Raw genomic sequence first — 18231 nt, 5'->3', positions numbered from 1 at the left:
AAGTTTCAAAAGTCATGTGTCATTCCCAGTTCATGCTCTGCTTCCTGTCCTTGGTGTCAAGACGTGACCCCTCGGCTCTCAGCTTCCAGCTCCCATCACCGTGCCTGCTGCTACACTTTACTGCAATGTTAGGTGTGGGCTCTTATCCCTCTGCAACCGCAAGTCCCAAATAAACCCCTCCTTCTCTAAGTTCCCTTGGCTGCGGTGTTTCATCACAGCAATACTAATGCACAAGCCAAAGAGAGCTCGCAGCCGGAAAGGCAGTGTCTGGTAGGTACTCAAGCAGGTGTGCCACCTACGCAGGAACCACAGCAATTCCTGACCTAAAGTTCAGCTCCCTGTCCTTTGTCCCCTAGGGGTTCCTGTCTTGTCTTTCCCCATCTGGCCTTACCCCTGATCCTTTTTCTCTAACTCTGGAGCTCTGGTGCAGCAGTTCCAAGGCAGTTATGATCCAAAGCCTTTGTACTTACTGTTCCCTCTCCTTGGAATAATGGTTCCCAAAATAATGACAAAGTCACTGCCTTATCTACTCAGGAACTGCATCGAAACACACAAGAAAGCCTCTTCTACCCCAATACCTAGACAGGCATGGGCACACACACCCATATCAAGATCCATTTTCCTATTATCAACACCTGAAATCACATTATAAATGTTTTGTTACTCACATATTGTCTGTCTCAGTAGAATGAACTCCTGTGAGAGCCGTGCCTTGATCTGTGAACACCAGGCACTCACTCTGTGGAATAACTTAAAATCAATGGAGATTCTCTGCTCTAGACAGACTTGGCATGCTCAAGACTATTTCTTCAAAAGACAGTGATTTACTTCTTTCAAATTTAGTAAGCAATCCTTAAATAATATCCACAGTCTTAAGTAGAATTTACAGAATATCAACGAAGGATTTCTCAATGATTTAGAACAAAAGTTCATGAACTCTGTGGTATAACAGGCATCAAACAGGACACTACCAGTGTTGTCTTGAGCACGTATGAGAATGCCTTCCAGAACCTTCTCAGATACAAAGGAGCCAGAGTTAAGGTTTCATCTCTAGGAACAAAAGAAGTGACCAACCTGACTCTTCAGGACACACCAACCCCCTCACCAGTGATTGGCACAGGAATGGGAAATGACCCATGTGAGACCAATGTCAGGGGTGGATTCATAGGGAGGGGCTGAACTCTTTCCATGACTCTCTAGCTCTGGAGCTATGTCAAGTTGGCAAAGCCAGAGATCATCTCTTCTGTGCCTAGATTTGGTCTGAGAACAAAACAAAAGCAGGAAAACAAAACAAACCAACCCAGAGCTGTGAGTAAAGAGAACTATTCCACCAAAGGAGAGGTGTGACAAGAAAGAGTGGATGTGAGCAGGTGAATGCTCTGGACACATTTAATCCCGGGGGACAGCCACATCTAAGGCCAAATGTGCCCGTTTGCTGTTTCATTGGTATTTAGTCCCTTCTTTCAGCTGGTACTGGTATGTGGTTCTGGAACACAGGGTATTGGCTAGTATAAATGCTGACCACATCTTCTGGCTGAGAATAAAGAAAAATGTTAAAACCCTGTCAGGCTAAACAGATACACACAAGTAGCAATCAGCTGACTGCTTCACAGCTAAAGAGCTCCTTTGCTTGCTGATACAAACGTTAGATCAGGCAAGGTGTTGCTTGCCTTTAATCCCAGCTCTCAAGAGGCACACCCAGGAGGATCTCAGTGAGATGAGGGCCATCCTGGTATAGATAGTGAGTTCCAGGATAGCCAGGGCTACACAGAGAGACCCTGTCTCAAAAAAAAAAAGAAGTTCTGACACTAGGAGAAGTGGCTGTACAGCACTGCAAGAGTATTTTAACGCCTCTGAACTACTGACTTTAAAATGGTCAATTTTATGTGATGTGAATTTCACTTCAATAAACAAAATAAATATGCACACAATGTGGCAATATGTTTCTTAATAAAAATAACCTTTAAACACTGCAAGTTTAATTCCTGGAGGAGGAAATTGAGCCAAACGATACATACATTTTAAAGATCACTTACATATATTAAATCATTTTCCAGTAAGACTATACTGAATTATAGTCTGATCAAATATATATTAGAGACCTCATATGTATGTTTTTGGGGTGAGAGACAACAATTTTGATAACTGGCAGGTAATTTGGTACTATATTTAATTTTCCATAACTTAGATTACTAGTAAAGCATGACATTAAAATATAGTTATAGCTCTCATTTCTCTGGTTGTGACATTATAATTTTTCTTGTTAGTATATAGGAATTTTTAATGCAGTAAAAATATAACCAATTCAATCTGATATATTTTTCCACTTCACTATTTACTTTTGATTTCAGTTGAAGGTGATCTGTCTGTGTATGTGTGTGTTTAAGCTCTGGTGCACCAGAGCTTAAAAATGGAAATATTCTTTCCAAAATAAATATTTGCAATATGATACATAAAGGCACCTGCTAAGGAAGATATCAGACATTCTGCCTGCCTCCCCTTCAGAGTTCAGAGTTCTGTGTAAACTCTAGTACATCAGGCCTAACTGGTCCAAACACACCCTCTTCTTATCAGATACAGTCCACAGAATATAGAGTTTGTGTCACAAATATGAGCAGACAGAAATAAACTCATTTAATCCCTAAAAGTTTGTTCTTCAGTTCTTCTCTCTTCTATGCAGGTTGAAAATACTATCAACTGTTCAATTATTTCATTGTAAAAACAATTTTCTCTCTCTAGCTAAAAATGATCCTTTCGGGAAGGGGACAGTCAGTTTCAGCTTTATAAATTTAAAATCTGACAATACCTCTCCAATTTCGTTTCCATGAGCATACTCCAAACCACTCCTCACCACCCCTCATCACGGTTTACCCACATGGATCACCTGTCCCTTCTGTCCACAAAAACACTCCTTTTCTTATATCTACTCTCCTTGGCACCAAGGACCTGCTCTGATGATAAACGCACTAACACAAGGGTAAGTTAAAGCACTATTCTGGAAGAGACATCATCTTTAACTCACAGCCTGAAATAGTATGTGCTGGCATCTACACATTAGTAAAAACCATCTTTAGGACAGGGAGACTTCCAAATCTTTTAAAATATCCACATGGGTGGCTAGTAACTCCCAACTCAAATCCATACATACTGAAATTGTTTGTTTCTTTTAAACTCACTTATCCAGACTTACACTGCAAACCCTGGCGTCTCCATTGCTGCACACACGGCCTGCCAGAGCTGTGGCGGATGGACATACAGCTGCTAAATGAATAGGGAACTCTAGAGCCATCTGCTCTAGGTTCAGACACTTCTGGTTACATAGCTTTGTGTGGGGTTCTTAGCCTCTCTCTATCTCATCTACACAATGTCCCAATTTCATTTGGGAACATTAAATGAGTTAATAATATGCACGAAAGACAGGCAGTAGTTGGGAACTTCTCTTTTTAACTTTTCCCTTTTTTTGTTTGTTTTTATTTTTGTTTTTGTTTTTCAAGACAGGGTTTCTCTGTGTAGCCTTGGCTGTCTTGGACTCACTTTGTAGACCAGACTGGCCTCAACCTCCCAGAGACCCCCCTGTCTCTGCGACCCAGAGTGCTGAGATTACAGGCATGTGCCACTGTAGCTGACTTCTTAATTTTTTTAATGTGTGCTGTTTTAAATGTATTTTTATTAGGTTTAATTACTGAAGGAGTATATACACAGGAGTGTAGGTACCCATGAAGGCCGGAGGTATAAGATCTGCCTGAAGCTGGAGTTTTAGGAGACTGGGAGCTATCTGGCATGTGCTACAGGAACTCAACTCCGGTCATCTACAAAAGTAAGACAAGCTCGTAACTGCTGAAACTTCTCTGCGGCCCAACCATCGTTATTCTAAATAAAGAAATGTGTTACCAAGAGGCATCGAGGTAAGCAAGAAGCTCCATGTCTACACACATTTCATTTAGTGGGGAAGACGAGGCAGAACACAAGAAGCATGAATCAAAAGAAATTGCATGAGTGTCCAAAGATAGATACAAATGCTGTGGGAACTCTGCAGAACAATAATTTTAGGACAAGAGGACAAAGACAGTTTATGTGGAACTGGAGAGAGAGAGAAAGTATGTGTGAGTGTGTGTCCTGTCAGAGAAGCATTTTCGACAGCAGGACAGAAGGATGTAAAACATTTGACAGGGTAAGAGAAGGTGCCTTGATTTGAGTTCTCTGAGAAGTGGACAGAATTAAACACATGTGAGACTGGTTGGGAGAAACGTCTGGGAGACAAAGGAAACCTGGGGAAGGCACATACAGGCCTCACACTGCATGCAGGTCTGACCCCTGGGAAGGAGAGGCGGAAAGGAGAACACTGAACAGAGCTGTCTCGGGCCAGAGTCGGGGAACCTCAAGACAAAGCTGCCCTCTGGCAACACCTAGCTCTCTAGAAAGAAGCTGCATTTGTTGCTCTGCTGTGAGGAGCCTGAGGGAAGTTCCACTCGAAGAAACTGGTAGGTGCAGAGGACTGCCAGTCAATCACACAGTATGCAGCAGGAGCAAAAACCCTACATTCTCAGCACTCCGACAGTGGACCACAAGTAGTGCCACTTTGTGTGTCTTTGGCAGAACAGTCTTTGTTCAATGCACATGCAGAGAAGAAATCTTAAAAAAAAAAAATCAAACAGAAAACACAATCTGTGAGCTCTTTGATTTTATTAAAATAATTTTTCTTTTACCTAAATCATAACTCTAATAGCAAAATCAAAGTCCATGTTTACTGTTGGAGATTTCAAGGACTTTAGGTGGCATTCAATGTCTTCTAGATGGAAACAGTATCAAGGACACAAAGGGTCACAGCATTTCTCTAAGGCAAATACTTTAAGATACAATTTCTGAGTTTCATCTAACAGTCTCCAGACTGTGATAACACTCCGGGTCCCTGCGAATCCCCTTACCTGCGAGATCTGGGAGGCTGACACTACATAAACATAGCTTGCACTGCAGAGTACCTACAAGACAGTCACAAACTGACACTTAATAAGCCTCTTTCGTGATTAGTAGGAACTGCTGGCTTGAGGTGACACTCTGATCGGCTAGAGAACATGAGAAAAAGCTCTGGACAAGGGTCCAGTGCTACCTGAAGAGACTTGTCAGTGCTGTGGAATAACAGCTTACATGAGGTTACGTGACATGAAATACACTGTGGGAAGAAGCAGTGACCCTCACATACCCTGGCCACAACCTGCAGAGGTCACCTCCCACAATGCAGCCCCTTCACACCCATCCCAGAGCATGTGGGCATAGGGTGGCAGAGCTGTCAATGCGGCGTCTGCTCTACTAAGCGCATTTTATACAGCCTTCCCCTCTCCTGGCTGAACGCCTTTTTACCCTGAAAAAGAACAGAAGCAAGCCTTACATGCTGCCGAATTTCCTTATTTTAAGAGGATACATGACACAGAGAGGGAGTGTGGCATTCCAAGTTCTATCACCACACCAGCAAGAAAGCTGGCTCAAGTGGATGTCACCAATGACCTCCAGAGAAGACAGTGTGGCATGAGCGCTCCCTCCACATCTCTGTTGTCCAGAACTACATTTTTGCTCCCTAGAAGAGTCCTCCAATGAAGAGGCATCCTCCCACTATGCCCCTTTTCCTGTCCACCTTCATTCTGGGGTGTTCTGTGTGTATGTGTATCTATGTAGTACATACGTATGTCTGTCTGTATGTATGTACGTAAATATGTATGTATGTGTGTGTGTGAAGATATGCCTGTGCACTTGAAAGTCAGAAAAGAATGTTGGGTGCCCTATCACTCTAACATGCCCCTTATTCCCCTGAAAGAGGGTATTATACTGAACCTAGAGCCAGCAATCCCAACAATTCTCTTGTTTCTGCTCCACCCAAAGCTAGGGGTCTCTTACAGGGATGCTAAGGATTTAAAGTCAGGTCCTTATGCTTGCTTAGCCAGGGTTCTTATAGGCTGAGCCATATCTCCAACCCTCCTCTCCCTCATCCCACTGCAGAGCACATCCTTCTTATTAATTCTCCCTCTTATTACTATCAACACAAATTCCTGTGGTTCTTAAAAAATATTAGAAATTCACACTCCCCCATATCCACTGTCAATCTGGAATGCCTCTTACTAGCACATTACCTGGCCCTCTTTTAATTACAAGGCCCATATACACCTTTAGCTAACTAAAGCAAAAGCAGGATGAGACCAACTCCTGCAGCTGGGCAGCTCAAGGATGGAGCTGGCATAGACATGCTGGACCCTGTAGGTCATATAGGCCCCATCTCTGCAGACTTCCTCTCTGAAGTATTGGATTCACTTTAAGATATATATTTTCCATATATATATATATATGACCAGGACCTCCTCAGAGCAAATCAAATGGACAAGGACTGCTTTTCTTTTGGCATCTAGGTTTCAAATCTCAGAAGAGGCTGTGTCTCCCAGGCCCTTAAGAAAAGACATCTTCCTTTTTTGCTTCAAACATTCTACTGGGCTCCCACTGTCTACATATACCCAGTCCAAAAGCCACTGTCTGCTTCACTCCTTGGTGCCTTGTAGAACTGTCTTTGCAAAATTCTGTTGTCTGCCATTGTCTTTATCTATTCCTTATCCACCATGCAAAGTCCTTTATCTATTATTCATACCCCAACCCAGCCTTAGCCTTCCTCTGTAAGCACTCCAGACACTTCCTGGAGGCTTGCTACAGTTCCTCCCTGAATGATGATCACTGCAAAGCTCCTTCCCACTCACTGTGTGGTCAAAACCCTGTGCAGAAATGTCATCCTCTAAGCATCTGCTTCTCCTCTTAAACCCTAAGCCTTGCTCTTACACCGGTCTATCTGAATCCACAGCAAACATAGACATAATTGCACACATATCTTCACACACTAAACAAAACAAAGTTCCCAAATTGAATTTTTAAAATATCAAGAATAACACGTGATAAGTAACTGTTTACTATATTTACATATTAATTATTCTTATAGTAATTTTATATTTTTATTAAGGTTTAAATGGAATCAACCACTACTTTGAATACCAACTCTTTAAAAAAAATCACATAATTTGCTACAGTTATACCTATTGTACTCAGTATAGAAACCAAGTATCAGTATTATAAACGACTTGAAGTGCTTGTGCTTGCCCAGGAATAAAGTGCTTATCAACAAAATAAAAATCCCAACTATAAATATTTATAAAAAAATATTTTGGGCCTACCAGGAATCTCCTTTCTCAGAGCAGGCACTGGAAAGCAATCCTTCTCAGTTATCACACAAAGAGCATCTCAGCTCAGATGGCCCTGGGCTCACCTTTCTCAAGTCTAGACAGCCTGAATCCTAGAGGCAGTGATCATACAAGTGTACGTTTATTTTACATTCTATAGGTTTCAGACACAGTGTATTAGTGATTGATGAAAACAAGCAATGGGAACATTACGGCAAAGTCATTCTGCATTAACTTGCCCAACTAAAAGAGATCAAAATAGGCCTGCAAGGACCTGAAATTACAGTTCCCAGCCTTTCCTAGTTACAGAATCCCTGTCTGTGTAAACACCTCACTACCTGCCAGGCTTGAACACAGAACCCAATGAACTGAATGATAAAGCACAGAAGGGGCCTTTTAAAAATCTTCTGTCATGCTATGTCAAATAGATCTTCCAGATCTCCCTGGGACAGACCAGATGGAGAGCTACAAACCACACAGAAATTTTGCAAGACAGACAAAAACTGCTGGATTTTGTTTATGTATTAACATTCACTCTGGTGGGTAAATATCTTTTCTGATGTATAAACATCCTTTTGAATCAGATAACTACCAGAAGCACAACATTAGCTTTCTTTTTCCACTTTTATTTTGAGTGTATCTCACCAAATTGCTGAGACTGGCCTTGAACTTGTTGCCCAAGAGGCCTTAAACTTTCAATCTTGTCTCTGCCTCAAGAGTAACTTGAAATAACACTAGGCTGGCCAGCTTTATAAATATGAATATCAGCTTGTGGGCTGAAAGTTGGTAGACAAATGGTTAACTTTACTGCGCCTCAGTTTCTCTGCTGTGGGCTGAAGTAGGAGCACTACCTTCATCATAACTATGGGGAGATTTGATGAGTTCACCATAATAAAGAATCAAATCATTGTTTCCTATCCTCTCATTAAGTTCCCAACCCTACATACCACAATCTCATCCCAGACACTCCACTTGGACCTTCCTCTTTTCACACTCAACCTGAGTACATCGTGCCCCATCATTAGCTAGGACCACTCCTATCTTCCTAGCTCCATCCACAATACTCCCATGATCCCAAATGCCCATCACCAATCATGAAACCATAAAAAGGGGTGTGTCACTAGTCTGACTTAAGTGAAGAGGGAAAGTCTATTCTAAGGAGAAAACACCTGATCGTGTGAGAGGTATTACAGTTATCAGAAGATGAAAAGAGGCAGTAGGGAAAGAAAAAGGAGTAAAAGGGAGGACGGAGGGGAAGAAAGGGAAAAGGAAAAAGCTGAGCATGCTGGCACACACACCTGTAATCCCAGAACTCATCAGGTAAAGAAAGGAAGATGGAGAGTTTGAACCAGTCTAGGCTACTGGATTATGGCACACAGTGCTCACAAATGTTTGGAACTAAAACTGAGAAGGACAAAACATGAAGAATACTAATAAACAAACAAACAAATGCTAATATGTGTGTGTGTGTGTGTGTGTGTGTGTGTGTGGACCTGGGGAGATGGCTTAATGGGTAAGAGCACTAGCTGCACAAGTATGAAGGACTCCAGTTCAAATCCCCAGCACTCATGGTAGCATATACATCTGCAACCTGTGAGAAGTGTGGAGACAGAGGACCCCTGGGACATTCTGGCCACCTGACTAGCTCTAAATTCACTAAGAGCTAGTAAACATTCCACTGGGCTCCCACTGTCTACATATACCCAGTCCAAAAGCCACTGTCTGCTTCACTCCTTGGTGCCTTGTAGAACTGTCTTTGCAAAATTCTGTTCTCTGCCATTGTCTTTATCTATTCCTTATCCTTAAGGAAAGGTCTTAAGCTCAGTGAAAGAAGGCAAAGAACAATAGGGCAGGACAGCTGATGTCCTCCTCTATCTCTGTATGTACGCATACACACAAAAGTGCATATATGCTACATACATGTAACATATACACACACAAAATAAACATAAGTAAAAGGCAACACTAAAATTTCAAGTGAACTTAACCTTATTTAAAGCAAGAAGAAATATGCTATACTTTGCTCTATAAATATACAGACATTTGTAATAAAGTGTTTTCTTACAAATCTGAGGCCCATGTGCTGACCTCCACTTTGACTTGAGTGTCAGAGCTCCACCAATCACAAATTAATTCCTGTCAATCAGTCTCTAGCCAGCATGTGGGAACCCACTGCACTTGGAGTACCACCAGTTCTTGCTGCTCTGATCAATCATCCTGGACTTCCTCTTCCAACAACCCATTGCTTGCCTGCCACAGCCCTTTCAACGAAACCTTGCCTGTCTCTGCTCTCCTGATCCACTTCTGGTGTCCCTGTCAGATGGGCAGTTCTCACATCTTCTCTACTGGCCTGTCAAGAAGTGTCCACACAAACTCCCACCTAAAGATATGTGTGAGCTTCTAACTCAAGCAAGCCAAACCCTGTCGGATGGGGCCACCAGGTTTGCCTCAGGCCCTGCTTGTCGGAATAGCTGCCTCCAGCCCTGACTTACACAGGGCTCCATGCAAGGGTCCTCTGAGCCCAGAGCTCCAACTCCCCACTGCCAGTGGAGGAAGATGGGAGTCACCCTCCCGCACTGTTGCCAAATGGGTATCAGCTACCTGGTCTCCCTCTTCTGGCTAGAACTGCCCTACTCTACCCCTCTGCTTTGCCAAATTCAAGACCTACTACCTGTAGCCACCAGCCATCTCTTGCTACTGTGCATGTGAAATGTGGCTAATAAGGACACACATGTGCTGACTGTATAATACACACTGGGTTTCACATAGCCCACACTGAAGAAGTACTGTAAAGCTATATGTTAGTCTTTACTATTACCTGCTCATCTAATACATTAGGTTAAATAAAACACATTAAAATTAACTTCACTTGCTTCTTTTGTGTCATAAATGTACTTTAGAAATTTTTAAATTATATATATATATGCCTTAAATTTTTTTTATTTGATTTTAGACAGGATCTTGCTTTATGGACCTGACTGACACAGAACTTTCTATGCAATCTGAAATAACAGTCATCCTCCTGCCCTAACCTTCCAAAGGCTGGGATTACGTGTTTGCTGGAGCATTACAGTAATACTCCGGGGTTGTGTGCAGGGTGGGTGACATCTGTTTGGTTTATTCAGTTACTTTCCCAATAATGATTTAAATAGCATAAGGAGAACTGAAGTCAGCTCCTGTTCCTCCCAGTGATACATACAAACCATCTAAACACAGCCCTGTGAGAGCTAATTTAAAACATATAGCCAGGACAAGCTATCTAGGCAGCACTGACTTGAAGTCATTATCATAATCCTAAAATATATTCTACTCTCCATAGTCAACCATTTCCCCACAAGCAGTCTGAACTACAGTCCCTTTATGAAAAAAGAATAAGGTCATTACCATTGTCTAAAATAAAAAAGGGTGGAGAAAATACCGTAAAATGTGTCCTATCAATGGTGGGAGGGAAGCAATAAAGAAGAATCTGGTAAATGTCTGCTCCAAGCTGAAGCCATTACATTTTGTATCCTCACCTTACCAGATTCATTTGACAGAGCAACAGCTGAGGCTCAAGAGCAAACTAAGTTCTGGCCCAAGCTATGCAGCTACAGGTGGCAGTGACTGGCTGCAAACCCAGATCCTTATATGTGAAAAAAGTACCAGCCTATTTCACCTGAAAACACATACAGGAAAAATATGAATTTAAAATGCAGACACAACGTGCATACTAATTAAATTCATTCCCTTCAGTTACCTTCATATCGACTTAATTCCTATTTTTCAGTTCAATAACACTGTCTTTTTTAAAAGGTCATTACCAGATAAGATATTTGATGTTGTGGGAACTAATACTTTAATGCGCTAGTTTTCTTTAAAGTCTTCAAACAAGAGGTATAAAACAAAAGTTCATACTAATTATTATGGCCAAAACTCCTCAAATTTAAGAAAAGAAAATAGAGCCCCTACAGTTAAAGATCACAGTAATACATAACGGAAACTTGGCCATAATCAACCTCAAAAGTATTCTCAATGAAATACGGAAGAATTCAACATTACACACAGTATTTTAAACAGATTTTACCTCTGAGTAATAATAAAGCTATTATATTTCACACATAAAGATGATTCAGGCTGTAGACATGGCTCAGAGGTTAAGAGCACCTGCTGCTCTTGTACTGAGTTCTGGTCCCAGTATCAATCTCAGGGCAATTCACAACCACCTGGAGCTCCAGCCCCAGGTGATCTGTCTACTGGCCTGGTGGTTACTTGACTCACTAGCACAAAGCCCACCACACACACCACACACACTTAGAAAACGAAATAAAATCATAAAGAGATACCACTGACCAGGCTCACAGCCTATTCCTGCTACTTGCAGCTGTAAGGAGACACACACCTAGGGGAGAAAGAAGGGATACTCAGACCTGAAAGTATCCACTTTCTCCGAATGGCAACAAGGACAGTGTAATCTCTAAGAAACTAGTCTGATCTAGGTTTTCTGTTTTTATAAAATGTAGCCAACTTAATCTTGGCCTCCTTGGTCAGAACAAAGGCTTAAATTCTTCAGCACAGAAAAAGCTCCAAAGTATCAGATGCCTTAAAATACTGTTCAATTCTCCTTTATCAAAAACGCCCCTGCAGCAGAGGTAATCAGATGCTAAGGCCGCAACACAAAGCACTTGTGTGCCTGGGCATTTCACTACAGGAGGGAGAAAGTTCAATTTATCAAGCACACCGCATTCTGGATTTTCAAAAGTCCAGAAACCAAGCCTTCTAACAGTAGCTGATTTACATTCATTATAAACGCAACACATTAAGTATAATCTCCAGGAGTCTGAGATAGTAAGTAACGTCATTTGTCAAAACCTGGTGGGTTTTGTGAGGGGAGGTTGTTTTATTTTGGGGGGGGTGTTGGGAGGAAGGTAGTTTTTCTGTTTCTGGTGGTGGTGGTGGTAATCATGGTTGGGGGTTTTAGATTTTTGTTGGTTCATTGGTTGGCTGGTTGACTGGCCTGTCCCCAATCCAGAGATAGTTTACACAATATAAATAGAAATAATTAGCAACTTTTAATCTCATTAACAAGATGCTTAAAATTCTCACCTATAAAATGAATTCTTTATGCCCTATTTTCTCAAGTGACAGATGGTCTAAAACTGGGTCTGTCTGTTTGTTTGCTTTTTAATTTTTATTACTATTATTTCAACAGTAAATACATGTAGGAGATATATGTCTTTTCCCTGGCCCCCAAATACAGGTAAATCTGTCCATAGACAGGCAGAAGTATTTCTATATTGAACAAAAGTTAGGACAGACAGAAGACAGAACTAGAACCAAGTAATAACATAGCCAAGGTACACATCACCAGCAGTAGGTAACCTTGTGGCCACTTCACACCCACAGAGGTGAGCTTTCAAGTCATCATAGGTCAATTCCAGACCCACTTGGGCTCTGTAGAACCTCCACCCTGCAGGCCATAAAAAGGCAAGTTAAGAGGTTGGATGGTTGTCATTCTGGTTATAAGGGAGAAGCAGCCTCCCAGAACTCAAGAAAGCCTTCGCTCCTCTGAGCAGAACCCCCTTCACACCAAGGACTCAAGGAAACTCTATCAGCTAGACCCTCTCCCCTCCCCAAAAGAATTAATTTTAAAAGGGAGAAAGACAGGGGAGCAGAAATGACATCTAACTCTATTCTGGGATCACTTGGAATCAGTCTATCTAAAGTTTTACACTCAAACATAATAACATTTTAAAAGAAGAGTGGGTGAGAAAGACGACAGTTCAACTAAGTCTGTGATGGAACCATGTGAGGTTTTGATTTAACCCAAGTTGTCAAGAATTTAAGTGTGTGTGTGTGTGTGTGTGTTTTCTCGCCCGCGCCACTTGTGCTGGGTTTATTTCCTGGAGAGGACAGGGTATAGTCACCTCTGTGCCTGGCTTCGAGGTTACCCGAGGCTAGGTGCCCAAATAAGAATCTTGGCTAAGTTTACACTTGGGGCCACAGGGCAGCGCCCAGGGCCAACCTACCGCCTTCAGGAACAATGCCTCAAGGGTCCCGATCCGAGCTACAGAGGTCGGATGCACACCATCCCCAGCTCCCTACATCACTCGGACGTGAAACCCCGCCAGGCCCACGCCGCGGGTGGAACCTGGATCCCCGGCAGGTGACCCACGCGCGCCCCAAGCCTCACCCAGCAGCGCCCGCAGGTGCTTCAGGCGGGTCAGCACGTCCTTCTTGGGGTCCAGCACCTTCTGCGTGGACTTTTTCACATCCCCGTGGCTCCTTCGGGAGAACATCCCTCCGCGGGAGCCCGGGCCCCGCCGGCGGGGCAAGAGGCGCCTGCGCCGCACGAGTCACTGCATAGGGTCGGGACGAGAGCGTGCAGCACCGGCCACCAGCCGCCCCCCTCCCGGCTGCCCCGCCGCCTCTGCCTCAGCGGCGGCTCCAGGAAGGAGGGGCGGGGCCGGGGCGACGCACGCCCCGGACTAGCTCGCCGCACACACGCTAAGCGCCTGAGACCTCGCGGGGACGCGCGCCCAACCCCGAGTCTGCGCAGTGACCGCCAATCAGATTGCTGTTGCTTTCCGTGGGCCGAGTGCGAGGTCCCGCCCCTCTGTGGGCCGCAAGTGCTCCCGGGAACTGTAGTCCCCAGAAGATGAGGCTCTGCGACCTGGTTTTCAAAGTCCTAAAAGTGCCCTTGAAACTCGGAACTCTTCCCTCTGCTGCCTCACCTGTGCTGACACCTCACCCTCTTTTCTTACCCCCATCCTTCCCTTCCTACAGCCTCCTTTACAGTCCTCCCTCTCTCTCTGTCTCTGTCGCGAGCGCGCTCTCTCTCTCACACACACAAACACACACGCACAAAGTAAGAAAGTTGTAGAACTCTTAAATTTTGAACTATTTCTAGATTTTTACTTCTAATTCACAGTAAAGGGCAAGACAAAGCACTTGTGCCATGCCAAAATCGGAGCTCTAATTTCACACTGGAGTAAATTGCTTTGGCGTCAGAGAAAGGTGGGCTTGCGCTCCAGCCAGTCCCCAAGGCACTGGGAACCCAACCTCAAGTGCAGAGGTCAGTCTTGCCTCTTGCTTTGTGGAAAGTGCATGCCCCTGTGTTGTGCAAGACATCATAGCAATCGAGTAACCAAAAATAGAACCTGAGGGACCTGACTCTGGGGCCAATATCCTTTTTAAGGCGAGATGCCTGTTCCCTGAAGCAAGACTTTAGGGCAGAAAATGCTCAAAAGATTCCCTACAAGAGAACTGACTGTAGAGTTGTTTATTAGCTCTGGATAACCTAAGGTTTGACATTTCGGCTTTATTAGCAAGTACCTAGGCTGGCAGCTTAGAGTCACATGCTTTCCATCCAAATAGGACAACTCAAGTGTCTTTTTCTCTGGTGGATGGAAGTGCCAGGAATTTACACATCCTTGTATTTGATCTCTACAGGCACTCAATAAACTCATTACATAAATAAAAATGGGAAAGCAGTCCTACACATTTCAACTCGGGCATGCAAAAACGTCTCAGTTCTTGTAAGTCCTATTTTTAGAGTTATCAAAATAGCATGGCTATAACTAAAATATACCCAAAGGAATATTATTCAGCCAAAAAAAAAAAAAAAAAAAAAAAAAACGGACTACTGACAAAGCCAACAGCATGAACCTCACAGACCCAGAGATGCAATCTCCAAGCTAAAGATGATGACAGTGCTATTGCACCTCCTGCATCCCCAAATGACATCATAGATCAAGGACTCCTGAAAACTGTTGTTAAGGGAAAGAGGTGACATTACCTCTCAAATCAAAAGAGTTTGTGACCATCAGTTTTCCCTGCGCTCACCTGCAGATAACAAAACACCAGGTTCACCAGCCCATTTCTTTGACCAAGAATACCTTTTCTTATACTGAATGAAAAAGCAAAATGCATTCTTCTTACAGAACTTAAATTTTCTCTTGCAATGTGAGCTCTTGTTGTCATCAAACATCTACTGAGGACCTGCAGTGCAAAAATGTGGTCCTAAACCCAGGGCATAAAAGATGTATAAGCCGCAGTTCCCTGACTGCCAGAGCTTCCAATCCGACGGAGAAGAAACTAGACAAATCTATGTCTTTCTGTATGCTAAATCTATGGCACTGTTAGAAACCTGGTAGGCAATAAACAGGCATCTATGAACGTAAGTTCATCCTATCTATCGTACTTACTGAGTGAAAACATAAAATGGCAACCCTCCCTCCTCGTTTTTAAAGACTCAAAATTGGTGTTCTGATGCTTGTCTACCCATGTGTATATTGCTCATGACATTTACTGGCTTTTGTTTGTTTTGTTTTCTTAAAAAAAAATCCTCTTGTTGGACTACAAACCCCTTGAAGAAATCATTCACCCTGTGGTTACTTATTTTTCTTGGGGTTTAAAAGTGTTGCATACTTTTCAGGCACTCTGTTGCCACCATAATCAATAAATGGCAAAAATGAAATTCCAAGTTTAAACTTTTGAATTAAAGAGATGCCTCAGCAGTTAGGAGCACTGGCTGTTCTAGTAGAGGCCCCAGATTCAATTTCCAGCACTCACACAGCTTACAGCCATCTGTAAGTCTAGTCCCACGGATCTGATGTTCTCTTCTGGCCTCTGAGGGCATTACATACATATAGTACACAGACATACATGCAGGCAAGACATCCATACACATAAAATAAAAACTCGTGGGGCTGGAGAGTTAGCTCAGTAGTAATAGCCCTTGCTGCTCTTCCAGAGAATCCAAGTTTTGTTCTCAGCACCCATGCAGGTGCCTCAAAATCACCTGTAAATCCAGTTCCAGGGATGTGACATTCTTTTCTGACCTCTGAAGGCATCACCACATACATAGTACAGACTCAAACACACAAAAACATGTAAATAAAAAATATTTAATCCAAAATAAATTAAGTTGTAACTTGCAAGACAAAGTAATGCTACTCAGAAATAACATTAAAAAAAAAAAAAAAAAAAGACAGGGGATGTTGGGGATGTTACCAGAGGTCAGAGGTGCTGTCAGCCTTGGGTGCTTCCAGGTTCTCTGCCTCTTATTCACAAATTGCAAAGTAGTGTGGAAACTTTATCTAAAGCAAAGCAATAGAAAAAGATAAGAGTATAGGGGAACAACAGGCAGCATGGGTGAAAATACTCATGGATCTCAATTACTGCTTGAGGCATTTTTAAGGGGTTCAAGAGAAGGAGTAATTTAGTTACTAAGGGGTATTTTTTTTAATTCTCTATTAGTTACACTTTACTTACTTTGTATCCCCCCTGCAGTTTCCTCCCTCCTCTGGTCCCAATCCCTCCTCCACCCTCTGCATGCATGCATGCCCCTCCCCAAGTCCACTGACAGGGGAGGACTTCTTTTCCTTCCTTCTGATCCTAGTCAATTAGGTCTCATCAGAAGTGGCTGCCTTGTCTTCTTCTGTGGCCTGGTAATGATGCTTCCCCCTCAGGGGGAAGTAATTAAAGAGCAGGCCAATCAGCTCATGTCAGAGACAGTCCCTGTTTCTATTACAATGGAACCCACTTGGATACTGAACTGCCATGGGCTATATCTGTGCAGGGGTCTTAGGTTATCTCCATGCATAGTCCTTTGCATCAAAGTCCTTTGCATGCATAGTCTTTGGATCAAAGACCTCAACATAAAACCAGACACATTAAAACTGCTTAGAAGAAAAAGTGGGGAAGAGCCTTGAACTCATAGGCACAGGAGACAACTTCCTGAACAGAACACCAATAGCACAGGCTGTAAGATCAACAACAATCAATAAATGGGACCTCATGAAACTGAAAAGCTTCTGTAAAGCAAAGGACACTGTTGTCAGAACAAAATGACAGCCTACAGATTGGGAAAGGATCTTCACAACCCTGTATCTGATAGAGAGCTAATATCCAGTATATATAAAGAACTAAAGAAGTTAAACGGCAAAAAATCAAGTAATCCAATTAAAAAATGGAGTACTAAGGGGTATTTTTATATCTTGGTTAATAGATTTGGATTATGTAAGCTTTGTTCCCTAATCCATCTTATTTTAATCATGTGCATGCCCCATTATGCATGGGCATAAAATGGCAAATAGAAAAGCCATTTGGGCACAATTGTCTTCTTGAGCATGTACCCAAACTTATTTGAGCTGGATCAGTCTTTCCATTCTGATTGAACTGAATCTGTCTAAGTTTGATGGTCATTAAAGGAGGAGAAATGTATCCTGTTGTTCAGAGAAAGGTATGCATGCAGCTGAATGCAGGTGGGAGGGTCCTTGCTACTAGCAGGTTGCTAGGTACATTGTTAGAAGTGAAGTGTGTGTGCATTGTACAGGAAGGTAACAGTCTCAGACTGCTGAGTGTGTTATTATTGGAAAAGTGCTGTGAGTAAAACCCAAACTAATAAAGACCAGTACTACTAAACTGACTCCTCTGCTTCCCTGCTGCAGGAATGTAGCTCAGAACAGTGCTTGCCTAGCATGCATAATATTGTGTGTTTTACCTCTAGTACCTCAAAATGGATCTGGCCTCACATGCCTATAATCCACCCTCCTATAGGGAAGTGAAGGCAAGGCAAAACAAAACAAAAGCTAAAAGTTCAAGATCATCTTCAGCTACAAAGAAAGTTTGGAGTCAGCCAGGGCTAGAGACTGAAAAAAAAAAAAGGAAGAAAGACAGATAGACAAGCATATATCATTAAGCGACCTACAGGATGACAGTAGTATAAAAAATGTAGCTGGAAGAGAATATATACAGTTGCACAAGTCATACAAGAAAGTGACACACTCGTCCATTGCCCAGAAATTTGTCTAAGAGTATGTTCTGAAGATCTGTCTCCTCCAATGTGGAATAGAAAGGAAAAGGTTAATCCCTCCAGCATTTTCCTAGAACTCAATGTAGTAGGTGGAACAGTGTCCCTTAACCCCGCCTCCCTGGAATTCCTCTGTATTCTAATCCCAGGGACTATGGTTGGAAGAAAGGTTCTTTAAACACATAAGTAAATTTGAAATCTTGAGATAAGATCATCATAGATTCCCCGGAT

At 42.7% G+C, this 18231-nt stretch overlaps 1 protein-coding gene across 4 annotated transcripts in view; it reads right to left on the bottom strand.

Annotated features, from left to right (window-relative positions):
- Ralgapa2 (Ral GTPase activating protein catalytic subunit alpha 2) overlaps positions 1-13700 on the bottom strand; it is a 269491-nt gene extending 255791 nt beyond the window's left edge. For 3 of the 4 annotated variants that reach the window (XM_060383131.1, XM_060383130.1, XM_060383132.1), the window contains exon 1: positions 13378-13697. In XM_060383131.1, coding sequence (XP_060239114.1) covers positions 13378-13483 — 106 coding nt within the window. In that variant the 5' untranslated portion in view covers positions 13484-13697. Of the gene's footprint in view, positions 1-13377 lie in introns of all 4 variants that reach the window. The other variant, XR_009591640.1, reaches the window with a different exon arrangement.
- Between the last annotated feature and the right edge of the window lie 4531 nt (positions 13701-18231).

Source organism: Meriones unguiculatus, chromosome 4 (genome assembly GCF_030254825.1).
Source record: "Meriones unguiculatus strain TT.TT164.6M chromosome 4, Bangor_MerUng_6.1, whole genome shotgun sequence".
NCBI classification, from domain to species: Eukaryota; Metazoa; Chordata; class Mammalia; order Rodentia; family Muridae; genus Meriones; species Meriones unguiculatus.
The sequence above is the reverse complement of the archived record's forward strand: the minus strand, read 5'-3'. Positions and strand labels throughout refer to the sequence as shown.